The sequence below is a fragment of the Copadichromis virginalis genome, linkage group LG8 (assembly GCF_057382275.1).
Source record: "Copadichromis virginalis isolate Kocher_CV1m ecotype Utaka linkage group LG8, C_Virginalis_male_GT1.1, whole genome shotgun sequence".
Taxonomy (NCBI): Eukaryota; Metazoa; Chordata; class Actinopteri; order Cichliformes; family Cichlidae; genus Copadichromis; species Copadichromis virginalis.
In genome coordinates, this window is record NC_140625.1 from 3,052,849 (window position 1) to 3,074,513 (window position 21,665).

A 21,665-nucleotide genomic window follows, 5' to 3' on the forward strand; every position below is an offset into this window, starting at 1 on the left:
AGACTTGCCTGCAATGCTATAAGAGGAGCAGCAGTAGGAGAATTAAGAACAGAGTTAATCACAGTAAGTACAGTACGAGTCTGTGACAGTTGTTAGCCACGATCTTAGAGAAACACTTCTTTTTGCTGCTCTTACAGTCTTCTGATAATTTAACAAAGATTCAAAGTTATCAAAAGACACATGTTCGGTCAGTTTTTCTACACACGTGTCTGAGTCCTCTGGTGGCATTATTGAACCAAGGCTTAGTTTTATGTTTTTGACTCCTGGTTGTGAGTTGAGCAATGAAATCAAGGATCTCTAAGGAGGTTGAATTAAACAGAGAAAGTAAGTCGTCAAGTGGATGGACCTATCAAAAAGTAAGGCGTGACTACAGGTTTTTTTTTGTTCTTGTCCAATCAGAACTGTCGTGAGAAGACCAAAATGCCCAACAGATTTACTTTCCCAAGTGGACCGCTTGCCATAATGGTCTACCTGGTAGTCATATTTTATTAGAACTTTATTAGGATTTTTGAGTTATTACAATTACAATGGACAAAACTGGGGGATGGAAAAGAAAAAGAGGAAAGAAAGAGAAGTTGAGCACAAAGTTCACAGAAGGAGAGGGAAAGAAAAATAGAGAAGCAGATGGAGAGAGAGCAAAAACAGTGAAAATCTGCTGAAGAAAAACAACAAAAACACAGCAGAGAAACCACGGCAACGACCAGCATATGGGGTAGTCTACCTAGTACTCACATTCTGATGATTTAGAGTCTACCTGTGACACTGTCTTTACCTTACAGTGTAACCTGCTTTGTGATGACTTGTAACAAACCACAGGTAGAAGGAACCTGGAAACAGTCAAAGGGCAGGCAAGAGAAAAGACTATAAACAGGATGATGATGTCCAACATGAACCAGCAGGTTTAACAAATCATACATTCAAAAGGGAAGAAAGTGAAGACGGAGAGAAATACACCAGAATCGACGATTACAAAATACAAAAAGGCATTAACTACTCTGTTGTTATGATCTGGCAATACATTGATAAAAATGTACAGAAATCAGTTGCAAATTAATCGAACAATATTTAAATAACTTAAAAAAGAAATATTTAAAAAGCACTTTTAACATTTTATTTATTTTCTCTATTTGCTCTAGTTGCATTTGTAATTCAATCTTTTAGTGGTGTCCTGTATGTTTAGAAGTATTTCCACTTTGACAGATAAAATTTACATCATTATTTTACATATCTAACGACAGTAAGATGTAGAGCTGAGTGATGAGTAAGCTAGTTGCCTCTGCTCTTAGCTTTGGGACCTGTACAGCCATTATCGGTTCTCCAAACTTTGACAGTAAAACCGACTCTTAGCTTTCTGTGAACTGTGGTTTTGAATCAAGTTATCGTCACACTGCACCTTATTTTTCAATTACAGGTATATTGGAGGTGCTTCACTGTGTACTGGTGGAGAGTCCTGAAGCACTTAACATAATCAAAGAGGAACATATCAAGTCTATCATATCTCTGTTGGACAAACATGGTCGGAACCACAAGGTACGGGCACTTACTTACCCACAAACACAAACTGGTGATGATGATAGTATATTTTAAAGCCTAGTTATCCCTGGTACACTTGCATCATTTTTTATAGGTAGAAAGGCTGTTCTTTGGATAGCTTGCCTTGGTTATTCTGTTGATTTAGATTCTGTCGGTATGTGTTGTTTCTTTATTTGACTCCATGATGTTGAAAACAGGACTCTGTGAGGTCAGACCCTCTGTTGCAGGACGACTTCTCCTTATTACGTCTGGCGAGATAGGTTTTATGACTCTGCCTTGTTATTTCACCCTTTTTTCATGCTGAAGCATGGATGTAGTACCAATCACATTAAAGTCTGAACATCTATACATGGTGTTTAAAACAAGCAATCTAATATTTTTTTAGGTCCATCTTATGCTCATTAAAAGCTCTTACTTAACATACATCCTGCTAACACACTCAATATGTTAGCAGCAGATCCTTTCACTCAGTACTTTGTTGTAAGGCCTCCATGGATCTAACTTGTTGCAGTGTATCGCACCGAAGATCCACACCCTGGACCTTTTGTTGTGTTGAAATCATTTAGTATCAAGGAGCATTATCCTGATGGGAAAAGTTATTGCCATCAGGGAATACTGTTACCATTAAGGACCAAAAGTTTCTTGTGTCATCACACTGCCTGTGCCAGCTTGCAGTGTTTCCCATCATTTCTTTGAGTAACAGCTAAATGCACTGGGTTGTCACCAGATGTCAAAGAAAACCAGGCCACCTTTTCCCACTGCTCCATGGTACAGTCCTGATACTCATGTGTTCATTGTAGTAGGTTTCAGTCAGAAATACAGACTGAACGGACGCTCTGAGCCCTCTGTGGTGTCTCCAGCCACCACTGACCTTTTCAGCAGTTCAGTATAGATGTCACTACCTGTTTACTTGTGCCTCTTTATATCGTAGAGACAATAACATCTTATCCGTCTTGTTTATAAATACCGTTTAGGTTCTAGACGTGCTGTGTTCACTGTGTGTGTGTCACGGCGTGGCAGTGCGCTCTAACCAGCACCTGATCTGTGACAACCTGCTGCCAGGAAGAGATTTATTACTGCAGACCCGCCTGATCAACCACATAAGCAGGTAAACAAATACAAACATTTGCAATGGTCGGATTGTGGAATCCCATGTCAGTAATGGATTTACCTACTCACTGACATTCATTCACTCCAACAGCATGCGACCCAACATCTTTTTGGGCGTCAGTGAGGGCTCTGCCCAGTACAGGAAGTGGTACTACGAGCTGATTGTGGATCAGGTTTTGCCATTTGTCACAGCAGAGGCCACTCACCTCAGGGTGGGTTGGGGCAACACCAATGGCTATGCACCGTACCCCAGTGGAGGAGAGGGGTGGGGAGGCAACGGGGTGGGTGATGACCTCTATTCCTATGGCTTTGATGGACTCCATCTTTGGTCAGGTGAGCTGTGTGTGTCCAGTGTGTGTACAAAGATGGAGTGATTTTGATTACTAACTCACTGATAATGAAAGTCTGTGCAGAATCATTTTACCCCTCAGCCCTAGAAGGTAGTAGGAGGTAATGTAATGTAGGAGCTTTAAATTAATACCATAGTTGTATCTACTCAGTAACCTCAACCTAAAGGTCAAAATACTGTGAATACAATAACTCGTGATGGAAGTCACCTAGGATTTTCAAATTGGAGGATGGCAGGACCTCCTAGAATCTCACTGATCTCAACTAATGTTTTCTGAAAATCTTGTGAATGTGATATCTCAAGAATAAGCAAGATTTTGAAATTAATACCATAGGTGTGTCTAACAGGAGACTGAAGGGTGGCACTGGCAGTTGCCAGTATGTTTTCCCATTGAAATGTGAGACTACTGAATGTGGACTATAGTGGTCACAATCTTTAGGTGTGAGAGTGCTGTGCTGCCTCAAGAACTGAGCAGCTTACAGCTGTTAATTCAGCTATTAATTTAACATCATATCAGAAAGCACCAATACGGTGTACATTTTAATAATAATAATGGATTTATATAGCACTTTTCAAGAGCCTCAAAGCGCTTTACAATGCCACTATTCATTCACTCTCACATTCACACACTGGTGGAGGCAGCTACAGTTGTAGCCACAGCTGCCCTGGAGCAGACTGACAGAAGCGAGGCTGCCATATCGCGCCATCGGCCCCTCTGGCCAACACCAGTAGGCAGTAGGTGAAGTGTCTTGCCCAAGGACACAACGACCAATACAGACAGAGCTGGGGATTGAACCGACAACCTTCCGGTTACAAGCCGGAAGGTCCCAACCCCCTGAACCACGTTCGCCATTTTTAGGACACTTTCGAGTTATGGATCCTTTTATTTATTTATTTTAAAATGCACAGAAATAGATTTTAAAAAAGGAAAAGATCTTTGTATGAAACTATGTTTTTTTTTAACTGTTGGACAGTTATGCAAAGTGCCTGCAAGATGTTTTTTCTGCTGAAAAAGGCCAAAAAGAAAAAAAGAAAACATGGATGGATGGATCACATCCATGGATCACAATAACGTAGGAAATACTCTGTAAAGTAAAAGCAAAAACCATAATGGAAAAATGTCCTGGTATAAACTCTGATGTCGTTTTGTACTTAAACAGTTCAGACTGGAATCAAACTAAACTGTTTCTCGCTGCACTTCTGTGTATCCTGTGCAGGCTGCATTGCGCGGACTGTTAGCTCACCCAATCAGCATCTCCTTCGATCAGAAGATGTGGTGAGCTGCTGCCTGGACCTCAGTGTGCCCAGTATCTCCTTCAGAATCAATGGCCAGCCAGTTCAGGGCATGTTTGAGAACTTCAACTCTGATGGCCTTTTCTTCCCAGTGGCGAGCTTCTCTGCTGGGGTCAAGTCAGTGTTTCACTGAAGCTCATCAACACAGCATGATAACAGAGTTATTGTCTTTGTTCTCCATGAAGCTTGCTTTATTTTTGTCTTTTAAAATGGATTTGCAACTGTATAATGACTATAAGCACAACTTACATGCACATCCTGATTTTGTAGAGTGATTGTTGTCCTAAAAACAGCGTAGCATACTTCTGAGACTATTACAGCAACTGCCTGATGAGTGTCTTACAAAAGTTATCAGTGGGGTTGTTGTTATATTAGGACAACAATTATGTGATATCACTGGGATTTATAAAGTTACGCTGAAACCAAGCACACCATTGTTTTTCTTGTGACATTACCAATAAGTTTGATGTGTCACATGGCCCTCTTCCTATTGAAAAAACAAAAGTTGTATCCAAGATGGCCGACTTCTAAATGGCCACCATGGTCACCACCCATCTTGAGGAGTTTGCCCCCTCACATATACTAATGTGCCACAAACAGGACTTTAATATTACCAACCATTCCCATGTTATTACGCTGTATCCATAGAAATGGCCCACCCTGTAGATTTGGTATTTAGCTTTTAGCTGGAATTTTCAATATATAGGGGTTCAAACCTACAAACTAATGTCTCGTCACATATAGAATATTCTTTACTGGCCAAGTCAGTCACTTTATCTCAACCTAGTAAAGCAAATGAATGTTAATATAAGTATTAAAAACAAATGATGTTAATTTGCCCAAATACTTCTGCGCCCACGAAAATGGGAGCTATGCATAAAATTCCTCGTCAGTCAATGCAATGAACCTATTTTTGTTAAACCCCTGAAAGGCTCAATGTCAGCACTTTAACCCTGCCATGCATGAATTATGACAACCTCAATCAGGATTTTTTCTTAAGTATTTTAATTCATCTTTAGGCATTAAAAGATGAATAAAAAATACTTAAGAAAAAATCCTGATTGAGGTTGTCATAATTCATGCATGGCAGGGGTTAAATGACAATCATTACAATGAAACACGTCATACATCTATAGCAGGGGTCGGCAACCTTTCTGATGATGAGTGCCATCTAAAATTTCCTCAGAAGTCAGTGTGCCATATGACTGCATTAGCAATAAATTTAATAACGCTCCATATTAACAGTTACACACTATATAGAACCACTTTCTAGAATTATATTTGTTTGCAGATGTTGGCAGCTATCAGCGTTATCAGCTATTTTGAAACAAAAAAAGACTTTTTATCCATAACAAGAACTCATAACAGCAAATACAACAGAAAATACAAATGCTATTTATGGTCTCCTCATAACAATGATGCGAAATAATAAACTGGGCCAATATGGCATGTTTGTTAATATAGAGACACACATGTTAATGTGATCTCTGGTCTCCCACTCAGAGACACAGGTCTCCGAGTGTCCAGCATTCAGAGGCTACCTGAGGACAATCTTCATGTGAGAGAAAATCTGCTCACACAGATATGTAGAGCCAAATACTGTCAATAAGGCCTCTGCAATGTTCTGAAGACAGTTACACAGAGTCAAGCTTTTCAGTTCAATCAGCTGCATTTTGATGTCCTCTGTGTCGAGCCAGTTAATGCGAGACAAATCCAACTACTCATTAAAGCTTTCTGGTTTGATCAGAAAAGAAAACATTGGTCCATACACCTGAAAGTCCCGAAAACTCATTGTAAATTCAGTCTTTGAATGTATTTCCGTGGTGCTGATGCTGTGCTGCCTGAAGCTTTTGAAATGTTGGAATGTGGAAATTTCAACATCGCTTGAAAAAACTGACAGCTAGCAACGTCCCTCTTACCAGTAGGCTAAGTTATTTTTAGCCAATTACAAGTCGAATCTGGTAGTTGGGTTGTTAGCTAAGATACTGTCATTAAGAAGCAGCACAACTAATGTGTGTATGCGAGCTAATTTGCGATGTGCACCGCTGGCCATTTATTTTTTAATGCACCTTATCAGATTATTTCACTGCGTGTCGTGCCCAAGGCTGGACTGGGACACAAAATGGGCCCGGGCATTTTGACGAGACCAACCCACCAGGTATTAAAGCCATAAAGCCTTTGTATGAAAACAGACGCTGTTGTGACAGTGATGTACACTGTCTTGTTGGTATATGTATAATTTCTGTACATTTCTATAAATTTTGCATCAGAGTGAGCGATAAACAAACAAGAGAGATGGGACTTGTGACAGAAAAGCCAATCAGCTGATCATTGATCAGTTTCATGATTGAAGTAGAAACAGGAGAGGGAGGGGAGAGAATGAGAGGAGAAGAGGCAGCTGACAGCATAAACACAGAATAACTCCAGCTTTGTGTCTTTTTCCATCCTAGCTGAAGTCCGGGACAAACTGTGCTCCTTTTCACCTCAATACGAAACGCGTAATATTTTTTCTGAATACGAGACAATTCAGTTTTTACGGGACGGTTTGCAACTCTACTAACTAACCCTATGAATAAAATAAAGTTCACTATCAGTAACATCATAGCACCACCCAGCTGTATAGAAACTCCGTCAAGCTGGCTAGTACGCAGTACGAGTTATTGTAACTGACTGTAAAAAGTCAGCACAACGAAAATAAACTCCACCTAAACTTGGTTTATATCTGACCCAGATAGACTGCAGGTCAGAACTTCTTACCTGAAGTTCAGTTCACCTGACACTCGGACCGGCGGCCGCCTCGGGTCTCTCCTCCTCCTGCCTCCCCTTTCCCTCATCCACCTGCTGGCCTCTGTGGAAGCTCCGCCATAGCCACCACCAAACAACTGAGTTATTTTTACACATCTGCCAGCACCTGGCCAATCCACCACCTTTCATTGTTTATAGTTACTAAAAAAAAAAAAAATCACGTGTGCCCAGGGTTGCCGACCCCTGATCTACAGTAACATTAAACGGCCAGTGAGTGGCAGGTATGGAGTGACACATCAGTGTCCAATGTAGTGGTTTATGTGCAAGTATACCATCCACACTGACACAAATACAAGAAAACAGCCTTTGAATAGCTGTCCAATAGTGACCAGTATTAGTGAAAGGGTTCATTGGATCTTGATCGCTTGACTTAAAACTCACAATGGTGTGTACAGAGGCAAGAGTACCAAAAACTCTGTCACTGTCCAAAAATGTAACAGTATATTAATTGGTCAGCAATATGAAGACAAATAGCACAACTGTAGCAGGCTGACTAACTCACATGTTTTTGGTACCTTTCTTTTTATATCATCATCATCATCATCATCATCACTGACATCCCAAATTTGAATGCCTAAGGCAATTTTTGTCCCAGATCTATCACATAAATGTCGGTCCCAGGAGCGCTGCCACTGGGCTGTTTTCTGGTTTTCACAAACTTTCCTGTTTCACCTGCAGGGTGCGATTCCTCCTCGGTGGGCGTCATGGGGAGTTTAAGTTCCTCCCTCCTCCTGGTTATGCCCCTTGCTATGAAGCAGTGTTGCCCAGGGAGAAACTGAAACTGGAGGCTAGTCAGGATCAGACTGCCACCAGAGACCTGCTCGGACCGACTGTCACTTTGAGCCAGGCAGCATTCACCCCTATACCTGTAGACACCAGCCAGGTCAGAAATGTCTTGCTCCATTTTTCTCAATAACACACTTGATTTAAGTTCACTTTTTAATTATTTTTGAAGTCATTCAATAAAGTTTTTTTCCCTTAACCATAACCAGTAACTGAAACGCTGTTTGTTTTTTGTTCAGATTATTTTGCCACCTCACCTGGAAAGGATCAGAGAAAAACTAGCAGAAAATATCCATGAACTCTGGGTGATGAACAAGATCGAATTAGGCTGGATCTATGGTGCAGTGAGTATTATTAAATGAAAACGAATACCTGTACATAATACCTGGTGGACTGCTGCTATGCATGTAATCCCAGCTAAACAGGTTACATAAAGAGGATTTGGGGCTGATAGATTCTTCAGCACCTGTAGCAGTAGCTCAGTGTTCCAACATACAGAAGAAGCAACTGCTATCACAGCTAGAGATTGATGAGTGCAACACAAATGCTACAGCAAGGGAGAGCCAGGACATCAGGTCATGGGGGAGATGTCATCATCCCCTCCCCCCACCAGCTACTGACAGATAGAGCACCGGTTATGGTTATAAGACCAGACTAACCTGTGCACTACCAGAAAGCCTACGACTTAGTGCTTCACACCTGGATTCTGGAATGCCCAAAACTGTACAAGATCAACAGGACCCTGAGCATCTTCATCAGAAATTCGATGGGGATGTGGAGAACAGAACTGCAGACATCGAGGAAAGGTACAAGTACCTTGGAATCCCACATGCAAATGGGAACAATCAAAAGGCCACTAGGAAAGCTGGAACCCCCAAATATCTGCAGAAGATAAGGCAATTCCTGAGGAGAGCTGAATAGGAAGAACAAGATCCGGGCAATCAATAGCTATGCCCTACAGTTGATCAGTTACCCTGCTGGAATATAAGTTGGCCAAAGGAAGCAATAGAAGCCACTGACATCAAGAGAAGGATGCTGCTTACCATGCTTGGAGGGTTTCACCCCAAGTTCAGCACCGTGAGACTGCAACACTAAGACTACGTTCACACTGCAGGCGAAAGCACTTCAAATCCGACTTTTCTGACCCTATGCGACCCATCTATCCAATCATGGTGTGACAGTGTGAACGGCACAAATCCAATATTTTCCAATCCGATCTGGGTCACTTTCGTATGTGGTGCTGAATCCGATACATATCTGATGTTTCAGAAAGCGACTGCTGCTTGATGGTCACGTCGCATTAAATCCGTCTTTTACGTCACTGACACAAGACAGACGCCAATTATCAGCGCCAGAGAAGACATCGCGAACGCTTCCTGGCCATCCAGTGAAACTGTTGGGAAGACAACGTTGGAGAAACGTGAACATTTTATATGTACTGTATAATCTGCAGATCCTGACAGAAATCTGCAGCTATCCTTTGAAGCAACACGTTCGTGAAAGAACAGGCCCCTGCACGGCATGTACCATCAGCAGACAGAAGAAATGGCTGATATTGAGAAATCCTACCAGTGGCCCCCATGCTAATGGGAGCACTTGGTGCAGTGACCCCAAACTGAGCAAGTGTCTCCAGCAGATCCCAGGAATGACATCCAACAGAGAGAACAAACACTAGAACACGAGAGACTGCACCAGAATAGTGCAGTCCTAGGAATAGCAAAGATACTGCGCAGAAAGATACTGACTCTCTAACTTGAAGGATAAAGAGGCCAGAGCAAGTGTGGAATTATTAAGATATAGAAGATATATCACAAGATTTAGAAATTGCAGGTCAGTTTCTAAGTGTATAAAGTTGTGTACCATGGACAATGCAAAGGTTAACTGTGACTGTAGGTAACAGAGGCTGCCGGTCACTAAGCTTTTTAGCCGGTCACTTTTAGCGTCCAGGAAGACACTGTTCTTCAGTCTGTTGGTTCAGCTCTTGTTGCTCCAGAGCCTTCAATGAAATACTGTTGATCCTTTTCTTTATTTGAATATTGTCAGAATGAACCGATGAATATTTTCGCTATAAAAATACATGACATCAGATATGTTATGTATTTAGCTACAGCTTGGTTACTATTAGTGTCCTGGCTGCCCTAAACTTTTCTTTTTTCTTTGCATGTGTGCTTGAGGTGCGGGATGATAATAAGCGGCAGCACCCATGTCTGGTGGAGTTCTCCAAGCTTCCTGAACAGGAACGAAGCTACAATCTACAGATGTCTCTGGAAACTCTCAAGTAATGTATCAGTGCAGTGAAATTTGAAATTTCATCATATATATTAGTAAGTTTTCTTTGGACGTTGCAGGAGCATCAGTTATTGTTGAAATTCATAACAAGCATCTGCACATCCCATTCACACTTTTCTTTGTGATTGTGTTATTGCCCATTACAGAACTCTCCTGGCTCTGGGTTGCCATGTTGGCCTAGCAGATGAACACGCTGTAGAGAAAGTCAAGAACATGAAACTTTCATCAACGTAAGACCATTAAACCATTAAAACAAAATGTCAGTTCCATATATAACAGCTGGGTACAGAAGAATATACACATTCACCAGTCACTTTGGAAGTTAAATGTGTTCAATGGCTTGTTAAGACAGATATACAGTGGGGCAAAAAAGTATTTAGTCAGCCACCGATTGTGCAAGTTCCCCCACCTAAAATGATGACAGAGGTCAGTAATTTGCACCAGAGGTACACTTCAACTGTGAGAGACAGAATGTGAAAGAAAAATCCATGAATCCACATGGTAGGATTTGTAAAGAATTTATTCGTAAATCAGGGTGGAAAATAAGTATTTGGTCAATAACAAAAATACAACTCAATACTTTGTAACATAACCTTTGTTGGCAATAACAGAGGTCAAACGTTTACTATAGGTCTTTACCAGGTTTGCACACACAGTAGCTGGTATTTTGGCCCATTCCTCCATGCAGATCTTCTCGAGAGCAGTGATGTTTTGGGGCTGTCGCCGAGCAACACGGACTTTCAACTCCCGCCACAGATTTTCTATGGGGTTGAGGTCTGGAGACTGGCTAGGCCACTCCAGGACTTTCAAATGCTTCTTACGGAGCCACTCCTTTGTTGCCCGGGCGGTGTGTTTTGGATCATTGTCATGTTGGAAGACCCAGCCTGGTTTCATCTTCAAAGTTCTCACTGATGGAAGGAGGTTTTGGCTCAAAATCTCATGATACATGGCCCCATTCATTCTGTCCTTAACACGGATCAGTCGTCCTGTCCCCTTGGCAGAAAAACAGCCCCATAGCATGATGTTTCCACCCCCATGCTTCACAGTAGGTATGGTGTTCTTGGGATGCAACTCAGTATTCTTCTTCCTCCAAACACGACGAGTTGAGTTTATACCAAAAAGTTCTACTTTGGTTTCATCTGACCACATGACATTCTCCCAATCCTCTGCTGTATCATCCATGTGCTCTCTGGCAAACTTCAGACGGGCCTGGACATGCACTGGCTTCAGCAGCGGAACACGTCTGGCACTGCGGGATTTGATTCCCTGCCGTTGTAGTGTGTTACTGATGGTGACCTTTGTTACTTTGGTCCCAGCTCTCTGCAGGTCATTCACCAGGTCCCCCCGTGTGGTTCTGGGATCTTTGCTCACCGTTCTCATGATCATTTTGACCCCACGGGATGAGATCTTGCGTGGAGCCCCAGATCGAGGGAGATTATCAGTGGTCTTGTATGTCTTCCATTTTCTGATGATTGCTCCCACAGTTGATTTTTTCACACCAAGCTGCTTGCCTATTGTAGATTCACTCTTCCCAGTCTGGTGCAGGTCTACAATACTTTTCCTGGTGTCCTTCGAAAGCTCTTTGGTCTTGGCCATGGCGGAGTTTGGAGTCTGACTGTTTGAGGCTGTGGACAGGTGTCTTTTATACAGATGATGAGTTCAAACAGGTGCCATTCATACAGGTAACGAGTGGGGGACAGAAAAGCTTCTTACAGAAGACGTTACAGGTCTGTGAGAGCCAGAGATTTTCCTTGTTTGAGGTGACCAAATACTTATTTTCCACCCTAATTTACAAATAAATTCTTTACAAATCCTACCATGTGGATTCATGGATTTTTTTTTCACATTCTGTCTCTCACAGTTGAAGTGTACCTCTGGTGCAAATTACTGACCTCTGTCATCATTTTAAGTGGGGGAACTTGCACAATCGGTGGCTGACTAAATACTTTTTTGCCCCACTGTATCTAATTATCCAATTGCATGAATTCTGGGATGCAGATATGGCCAAGATTAGTTTACACCAATCAGAAAGGTGACGGTGAAGTGACTTTGAATGTGGCATGGTTGTTGGTGCCTGAGAGACTGTCGGAAACTGCTGATCTACTGAGATTATTCCACATTAACATCTCTACGATTTAAAGAGAATGGTCCAAAAAAGAGAAAATATCCAGTGAGCGGCAGGTGATGTTGGAGAAGGATGGTCAAACTGCTTCAGGCTGATAGGAAGGCAAAAGTAACTCAAATAAAAACGCATTATATAACACGTCAAGCACCTTGCCACAAAGTAAGTTGATTCAGAGGGCTGGTGAGTGTTTATGACTAGAGCAACAGAAACCCCCACTGGCATGTTGAACTGGATGAAAATGGACTGGTCTCAGACATCAGCACATTCTGGGTATTTAGGATCTCTGTATAACAATGCAGTACTTCACCTCTATCTGTGCAGCTATGAGTTATCCAGTGGTTATAAACCTGCTCCTCTGGATCTGAGTCACATCAAATTGACCTCCACCCAGGAAGCTATGGTGGACAAGCTAGCTGAGAATGCACACAATGTTTGGGCAAGAGATCGCATCCGCCAGGGCTGGACCTATGGCATACAACAGGTACTCACAATGTTTAAACATTTGAAATCAATTTAATTCATTTCAGACAACAATGATCAAGTTGTTTTATATTGTAAGGAAAAACTCCCTTTTAACATGAAGAAACCTGTGTCAGAACCAATCTGCACCCCCAAGCCAGTCACAGCAGTCGTGGGCTGTGGGTTACGACTGGAAGACAGGACAAGCACATACTGTGGACGAGAGCCAGAGTTTAATAGTAACTAATGATTACATGCAATGTGCTATATAAACACACAGGTAGTGAAAAGAGGTGTGAAGAATGGACTGATTGGACCGATTCTTATACAGCGCTTTTCTACTCTCATGGAGTACTCAAAGCGCTGTATACAACATGCCTCATTCACCCATTCACACCCGCTCATATACAAGCACTGCTAAACTCAAGTGCAAACTAACCAACATTCACACACATTCACACTCCGATGCACTCTGTGCATCATGGGAATCCCCCACAGTCTAGACCTATTTCAGTGTAACTAAGATGATTTTATAGGAGAGGGCTTACCCTCTCCTATAAAATCATCTCCTACCCTAGCAACCAAAAGTTCCTACTTAGCAAGCCAGCAGTGTGAGAGTGAAGTGCTCTATTGAGTGATAAAGTACTACGAGGCCTTTCAGATAAGATGGGGCCTGATAGTTCAAGACCTTGTATTTGATGACAGTGATTTTAAATTTGACATTCCGTTTAAAAGGGAGCCAATGAAGAGAAGTCAGTATGGGAGAAACATGCTCTCTCTTTCTAGTTCCTATCATTAGAATTGCTGCAGCATTTTAGATCAAATAAAGACTTTTCAGGGAGTTTTTGAACAACCTGATAATACTGAATTACAGCCTAGAAGTAATAACGTGAACGTGTTTGTCAGCATTACTTTCTAAAAGAAAACAGTGCTATGTATTGACAAAATTGTGGAGGAACCCTCAATGGCAGTTAGAGGAACTGCAGTTTGTTTCTGTTCAAGGCCACCCCAGTGGCACGAAATGCTGCTGTGTCCCCTCTTAGCTGTAAATTCTAACAGGCTAATTCTTTCTTCTATTATATGAATTCTTTAATTCTTTGTTTTTTGTTGTTGTTTTTTCCATTTTGTAACCTTGTTGTGTCTCTTGTCAGGATCTAAAGAACCGTAGAAACCCTCGTCTGGTCCCCTACGCTCTTCTGGATGAGAGAACCAAAAAGTCCAACAAAGACAGTCTGAGAGAGGCTGTCAGGACTCTCCTGGGATATGGATACAATCTTGAAGCTCCTGACCAAGACCATGGTACAACATGTTTGCTTCAGTAAAAACCATCATTCATTGTATTTTCTTTTCATTTCCATAACTTTTGAGAGAAAAATAAACACCTTAAATATTCAGAAGTACAGTATGTAAGATGTAAGATTTTTTCCTTGACATTGCATTGTTAAGATGCTCACCAAGTCCACCTGTTTTTACCTCTCATTCCTCCCATGCCTCCCTGCCATCCAGCAGCTGAATCGGGCCTGAGTAACGTGTCGGCTGAGAGGTTCCGCATTTTCAGAGCAGAAAAAACATACTGTGTTAATACTGGGAAGTGGTACTTTGAGCTGGAGGTAAGAAGCAAGAAAATAGTTGTGACTGAGATAAAACGCTTAATGAGCATCACTGAAATACATCAGAGATTGTCTGATACAAATATTAAGCTCTCTGTGAAACATCTTCCTAATACATCCTTACTTTGGGAAATATTTTTCTGAACAAATTACTCAACTTAATTTTACACCCTTATACAATCAGCCACTGATTTGTTTTTTATGATGATGATTTTGATTCACTCGCTGGGCCCACGTCCTCACTTTAGGTTTGACAGTGTTTTAGTAGATAAAGGTGGATGGCTTAGACATGAATTGAGCTGCGGTTTGGGGAAGGCCTCGAAGGGGAACCCATGCAGTGCAGTGGTGCTTTTTCTAAACATTAGACCCATAAAACTTTAAACTGGATCTATTTAAGCATAATTAAATGTTTTTATGTTCGTTGCAATACGAATATTGTAAAATGGATTTGACTGTGAATCATGAGCCAAGCTTGAAACCTGGATCCCCCGTAGCCGGTTACCAAGATTACGTGAAGTACCCTCAGAAGGTCTGCTAGATGATGTTAATGCAGCACTACGGGCAATACCTACAACCACGATTACCGACACTAACAAGCTGATCTACAATACGGCAGCAGTGATCAGTGAGATGCTTCGCTACAAGTTGAACAGCGACAAGGGGCAGTACCCACCATGGAGAAGGAGGCTAGAGGGCAAGATCAAAGTAGCACGGAGGGAGGTTAGCCAACTAACGGAGTTGCAGAAAGGTGCGACAAATAAGGTGCCTAAGAAATACAGCAAGCTGTCCATACCTGAGGCCTTGGAAACTGCCAAGCAAAGACTCACAGCCTTGGCCAGCCGCTTGAGGAGGTACACCAGAGAGATAGAAGGCAGGAGAATAAACCAGCTGTTCTCCACAGAACCAGCAAAGGTGTACTCTCAGTGGCAAGGGAACAATAAGAGAGCAGCACCACCAAGGCTGGAGACGGAGCAATACTGGAAGAGCATATGGGAGAAGGATGCAACCCATAACGGCAATGCTCAGTGGCTAGTGGATCTGAGGGCAGACCACAGCGACCTCCCTGAACAGGGTCCAGTAACCATCACAGTGGCAGATATCCAAGAAAGGGTCTCCAGTATGAAGAGTTGGACAGCACCAGGGCCCAACATGGTTCACGCCTACTGGCTGAAGAAGCTGACTGCACTCCACGAGCGTCTGGCAGCACAAATGAACCAGCTGCTAGTTAACGAGAGACACCCGGAATGGCTAACTGAAGGCCGGACGGTCCTGATCCCCAAGGACCCCAAGAAGGGACCGGTCCCCTCCAACTACCGACCAATAACCTGCCTCAGTACTACATGGAAGCTCCTGTCAGGCATCATATCGGCTAAGATGAACAGGCACATGGGTCAATACATGAGTGGGACACAGAAAGGAATTGGCAAGAATACCAGAGGCGCAAAACACCAGCTACTGGTAGACAGAACAGTCAGCAGAGACTGCAAGACCAGACTGACCAACCTGTGCACTGCCTGGATTGATTACAAGAAGGCCTATGACTCAATGCCCCACAGCTGGATACTGGAATGCCTAGAATTGTACAAGATCAATGGGACCCTAAGAGCCTTCATCAGGAACTCAATGGGGATGTGGCGTACAACACTAGAGGCCAACTCCAAGCCCATAGCACAAGTCACCATCAAGTGCGGGATCTACCAAGGAGATGCTCTGTCCCCACTGCTGTTCTGCATAGGCCTGAACCCCCTCAGTGAGATCATTAACAAGACTGGCTACGGATACCGACTACGGAACGGAGCAGTTGTCAGCCACCTCCTGTACATGGATGACATCAAGCTGTATGCCAAGAGTGAACGAGACATCGATTCACTGATCCACACTACCAGGCTATACAGCAATGGTAAATGGTAAATGGCCTGTATTTGTATAGCGCTTTTCTAGTCCCTAAGGACCCCAAAGCGCTTTACACAACCTGTCATCCACCCATTCACACACACATTCACACACTGGTGATGGCAAGCTACAATGTAGCCACAGCCACCCTGGAGCGCACTGACAGAGGCGAGGCTGCCGGACACTGGCGCCACCGGGCCCTCTGACCACCACCAGTAGGCAACGGGTGAAGTGTCTTGCCCAAGGACACAACGACCGAGACTGTCCAAGCCGGGGCTCGAACCGGCAACCTTCCGATTACAAGGCGAACTCCCAACTCTTGAGCCACATTGGAATGTCGTTCGGACTGGAGAAGTGTAGTCGGATGGTAACAAAGAGAGGGAAGGTAGTCAGAACTGAGGGGATTGAACTACCAGAAGGCAACATTGCAGACATAGAGGACAGTTACAAGTACCTGGGGATCCCGCAGGCGAATGGGAACCATGAAGAGGCCGCTAGAAAAGCTGCAACCACCAAGTACCTGCAGAGGGTCAGGCAAGTCCTGAGGAGTCAGCTGAACGGTAAGAACAAGATCCGGGCCATCAACACGTACGCCCTGCCCGTGATCAGGTACCCTGCTGGGGTAATAGGCTGGCCAAAGGAGGAGATAGAAGCCACTGACATAAAGACAAGAAAGCTCCTTACCATGCATGGAGGGTTTCACCCCAAGTCCAGCACCCTGAGGCTGTACGCTAAGCGGAAGGAAGGGGGCCGGGGACTGGTGAGTGTCAGCACCACAGTCCAGGATGAGACAACGAACATCCAAGAATACATTGGGAAGATGGCCCCAACTGACCGAGTGCTCAGTGAATACCTCAGGCAGCAGAAACCCAAGAAAGAGGAGGGAGACGAGGAACCATCATGGAAGGACAGGCCCCTGCACGGTATGTACCACCGGCAGATAGAGGAGGTGGTTGATATCCAGAAATCCTACCAGTGGCTGGACAAAGCTGGACTGAAAGACAGCACAGAGGCACTAATCATGGCAGCACAAGAACAAGCTCTGAGCACAAGATCCATAGAGGCTGGGGTCTATCACACCAGGCAAGACCCCAGGTGCAGGCTGTGTAAAGATGCCCCAGAGACAATCCAGCACATAACAGCAGGGTGCAAGATGCTAGCAGGCAAGGAACGCCATAACCAAGTGGCCGGCATAGTGTACAGGAACATCTGTGCCGAGTATAACCTGGAAGTCCTGAGGTCAAAATGGGAGATGCCCCCAAGGGTGGTGGAGAATGACCGAGCTAAGATCCTGTGGGACTTCCAGATACAGACGGACAAAATGGTGGTGGCTAACCAACCGGACATAGTGGTGGTAGACAAACAGAAGAAGACGGCCGTAGTGATCGATGTAGCGGTTCCGAATGACAGCAATATCAGGAAGAAGGAACACGAGAAGCTGGAGAAATACCAAGAGAAGAGAAGAGAAGAGCTCGAGAGGATGTGGAGGGTGAAGGTAACGGTGGTCCCCGTGGTAATCGGAGCACTAGGTGCGGTGACTCCCAAGCTAGGCGAGTGGCTCCAGCAGATCCCGGGAACAACATCGGAGATCTCTGTCCAGAAGAGCGCAGTCCTGGGAACAGCTAAGATACTGCGCAGAACCCTCAAGCTCCCAGGGCTCTGGTAGAGGACCCGAGCTTGAAGGATAAACCGCCCGCAGGGGCGTGCTGGGTGTTTTTATATATATATATATATATATATATATATATATATATATATATATATATATATATATATAAACTTGTTTTTAGACTGTGGAGCTTGAAACTAGAAAATCTTCACTTGTTCCATTGGCAGATTTTTTTCCCTCTTATTTCAAGCAACAATATCTTGTATTAAGTGAAAAAAATCTGCCAATGGAACAAGTGAAAATTAATATAGTTAGTATATCTTACTCTTTAGCTGATTTTGTCTTATTTTAAATGTGATGAAATTATTTTGACTAGAAATAAGACAAATATGCCTTTTATTATATTTGTAAAACACTTTCCAAACTGGATATTAACGTGGTCCTAATCATGTAGGTTCTAACAGCTGGAGAGATGAGGGTCGGCTGGGCCAGGCCAGGATGTCTACCAGACCAGGAGCTGGGCTCTGATGATCAGGCATTTGTCTTTGATGGCTTCAAGGTGCAGTCATTTCACAAATCTCATTTATTTATTACATTCAGGCATTTTTTTTTATTTCTAATGTGAATGTTCATTATCTTTACACAGAAAAATGAAAAACATCAGCCTCTTTACAATAACCTACATTTTTAATAAATGAGTCAGTTTTACATCCTATGATTAGTTCTTAATCCAACTTATAGTTATGAAAAAATACAATCTCTTTTAACACTTGTTATTCTGAGATCAGGTCCTGAGTTGTAAAAGGACTGACTGGACACTTTAGGTTGGAGACAAATTATTGCTCCAGGTGAAAAAGCTTGAAGTATCTCAGCTTTTTATTCATGAGTGGGTAGGGGAAGAGTGGGGAACCGATGGGTAGACTGCCAGTGCAGTGATGACATCAGCAATCTTTGGTCCAGGTCTTTCATGTTCAACTTGAAGGAGTTGAACCCGCACACATCTTGTGTTGGCCAAGGAGAGAGTGGCCTGGCCTGGTTACTTAGACCACTTTCACAGTGACCTTAATAAGCACTAAACAATGGATGGATGTATAGACAATTTGATTCATACTATGAGCATCATAGAAATGGCAAAAACAGTCAATATTTTTTCTAATGGGTAGACAAAAGCCTTGGTAATAACACCACTACATCTCCACACTGATCATCCCTGTAACTGCATGTGTGTGCACGCACCCCTGCATGTACTGTGTTTTCTAGGTGCAGCGCTGGCACCAGGGGAATGAACACTTTGGCCGAGCCTGGCAGATAGGAGATGTGGTGGGCTGCATGGTGGATCTGAATGAGCACACCATGATGTTCACACTCAATGGAGAAGTGTTGCTGGATGATTCTGGATCAGAGCTGGCCTTCAAGGACTTTGAAGTCGGTGAAGGTCAGTACTCTGTCCTGGACAGCACATGCATTTGTAAAAACAGGAGACACTGCTCATTTTCAAGACCAAAGAGTAAATCTTACTAAACATACCAACTAGGGAAAGCAGGTGGCCCAAGTGTTCTTCTGGGTAAATAACTGATGAAAGAACATATTTACTCAATTATTAGTCTGTCAATTTTGTTAGCCTGTTTCTTACATTTAATTAAATGTGTTTCTCCTATGTTTCAAAGTTTGTAACTATGATTTTTTTAACAGCTGACTATTTCTGTAGGAAACTCTTAAAATGTCAGTCGTTACTTAGAAAACTTTTAACACAGAGGTTGGAACCAGCAAACTTTGGCATTTGAAAAAAACAACAACTAAATGACTGACCATACTGTTGCCAGTTAATTTTTAACCCAATGATGATAGATATAAATATATTTCGTCAGTAGTAAATATATTGAAAAGCAAAGCTTTTATCACAAAGGTGCAACATCTGGATACACTGTATGAAATATAGGATATCTTTCAATAAGAAGCTGTTTATATTAGAGTGTAAGATACCAACTCTTCACAGCAATTTTAAGACAGTATAGAGATATCAAATGTCTATCCTAGAAGAATATGTTTATGTGGTGGAGGAATATAAGGATCCAGGTGTCCACATATACAACCAGCTGAAGTGGAAGACCAATACAGAGGCTGTACAAAATTAGGGAAGGAGCAGGAAATGGGCATTTCCTAAGGAAGCACAGAGTCTGTCATTTTTTTAAGCCGAAGCCAAATTATTATTTGGCTGTCTATGCAATTGTCACTGTGTCCAGTGTTTTAAACAGATCAATGAAGTGCACAGTGCATCTCCTTCTATACAACACAGTCATCATTTACTATCTTACAAGCTGATGCCGAGGCGCTTAACCAGCATATCCTTTGAACTGCAGTTTAGTTTAAGACTGATGGCAAAAAACACTTTGAATGCTTCAGGTTTCTTCTTGGAAGTCAGAGTAACTCCACTTTTAGAAACAGGATATTTATACCTCTGTTTTATTAATAGTCCTAAAGCTCAGTAATGTTATCTGGACAGCAGCCGATAAGTCTACCAGATTCATTTCTTAGCATTGTCTTCTTTGATTTAAGGCTCCCAAAGGTAAATATGTCAGAATAGTTTTGATGATAACTCACTTCCCAACATCTCTTCTCTTCTTCTTTCTCTTTTCTGTCCTCCGGTCCTGTCCATTCTGATTGTAATAACTTAAAATGTAAAAAAAAAAAAAAAGATCAAATAACCTATGACAATCAAGTGGACCAGCAAAAGCCGTAATGGTCTGCTTGGGAAAATAAACCTGTTGGGCGTATTTCTTGGCCAGAGAGGCAAAAACAAAACATAATTTTGGTGATTAAGGAGCACTGACTATGATAGCATTTAGATGTGAAAGAAGCAGATTATCTAGTGCGCAGATTTTAAGATACATAATTAATATATGTTTTATAGGATTTGACTGTTTTTGTCTGTCACAGGTTTTATACCAGTTTGCAGTCTGGGTGTGTGTCAGGCTGGGAGAATGAACTTTGGTAAAGATGTCAGCACTTTAAAGTACTTCACCATTTGTGGCCTACAAGAAGGCTATGAGCCTTTTGCTGTTAACATGAACCGGGATGTCACCATGTGGCTTAGCAAGAGGCTCCCTCAGTTTGTACCAGTACCCCTCCACCACCAACACATCGAGGTGAGGACAGGACCGTGGATACATTTCAACACATTCTCAATATTTAACAAACGTGTTGAATAAATAACCAAAAAATAAGCTGAGCTGAATAAAACATATGTTTGTGTTTCTTTTTCAGGTGACGAGGATAGACGAGACAATAGAGTCGTGTCCATGCCTGAAGGTCACTCAGAAGTCCTTCGGCTCACAGAACAGCTACACTGACATTACCTTCTACAGACTTAGCATGCCCATAGAATGTGCCGAAACCAGGTGCCCACCAAACGGCAGCCTCTTCTCACCAAAGAGGGTAACAGATACTTTTTGTAAAACTCACATAAATGCAATCAAAAATGCATAAATGCAAATGCAGGAGCTGGAGTTCTCTGGGCAAAAATGCCTTGTTAGAGGTCTGAAGAGAATGATCATCCGCGTTGAGCTGCAGCAGTAACTCAAATCGCCTCTTGTTACAAACAATGTGCAGAAGTGTGGGGCTTGGTGTGTTTATTTCCAGTTGTAGCTTTTCTGAAAGAATTTTCTTCACTTTCTCCTCTGTTCAGGTCTCCCCCAGTGACTCCACAATACGCTCAGTTACTAGGTTGTTACGCCATCTTGTTAGTGACAGCCAACAGAATGTCACACACGTTGAATGTTAGAGTTCAATTTTTCAGTTTCAGATTTT

The 21,665-nt window shown here is 42.6% G+C and overlaps 1 protein-coding gene across 5 annotated transcripts in view; it reads left to right on the forward strand.

The window, feature by feature from the left end:
* The window catches only part of ryr2a (ryanodine receptor 2a (cardiac)), a 310,584-nt gene that overhangs the window by 118,147 nt on the left and 170,772 nt on the right, over positions 1 to 21,665 (forward strand). For all 5 annotated transcript variants that reach the window (XM_085465413.1, XM_085465416.1, XM_085465414.1 and 2 more), the window contains exons 16-30: positions 1,412 to 1,530; positions 2,508 to 2,641; positions 2,735 to 2,976; positions 4,210 to 4,402; positions 7,769 to 7,973; positions 8,113 to 8,217; positions 10,048 to 10,151; positions 10,309 to 10,392; positions 12,609 to 12,768; positions 13,898 to 14,045; positions 14,253 to 14,356; positions 18,313 to 18,417; positions 19,119 to 19,293; positions 20,796 to 21,004; positions 21,123 to 21,293. In XM_085465413.1, the coding sequence (XP_085321539.1) occupies positions 1,412 to 1,530; positions 2,508 to 2,641; positions 2,735 to 2,976; positions 4,210 to 4,402; positions 7,769 to 7,973; positions 8,113 to 8,217; positions 10,048 to 10,151; positions 10,309 to 10,392; positions 12,609 to 12,768; positions 13,898 to 14,045; positions 14,253 to 14,356; positions 18,313 to 18,417; positions 19,119 to 19,293; positions 20,796 to 21,004; positions 21,123 to 21,293 (2,258 nt within the window). The remainder of the gene's footprint in view (positions 1 to 1,411; positions 1,531 to 2,507; positions 2,642 to 2,734; positions 2,977 to 4,209; positions 4,403 to 7,768; positions 7,974 to 8,112; positions 8,218 to 10,047; positions 10,152 to 10,308; positions 10,393 to 12,608; positions 12,769 to 13,897; positions 14,046 to 14,252; positions 14,357 to 18,312; positions 18,418 to 19,118; positions 19,294 to 20,795; positions 21,005 to 21,122; positions 21,294 to 21,665) is intronic.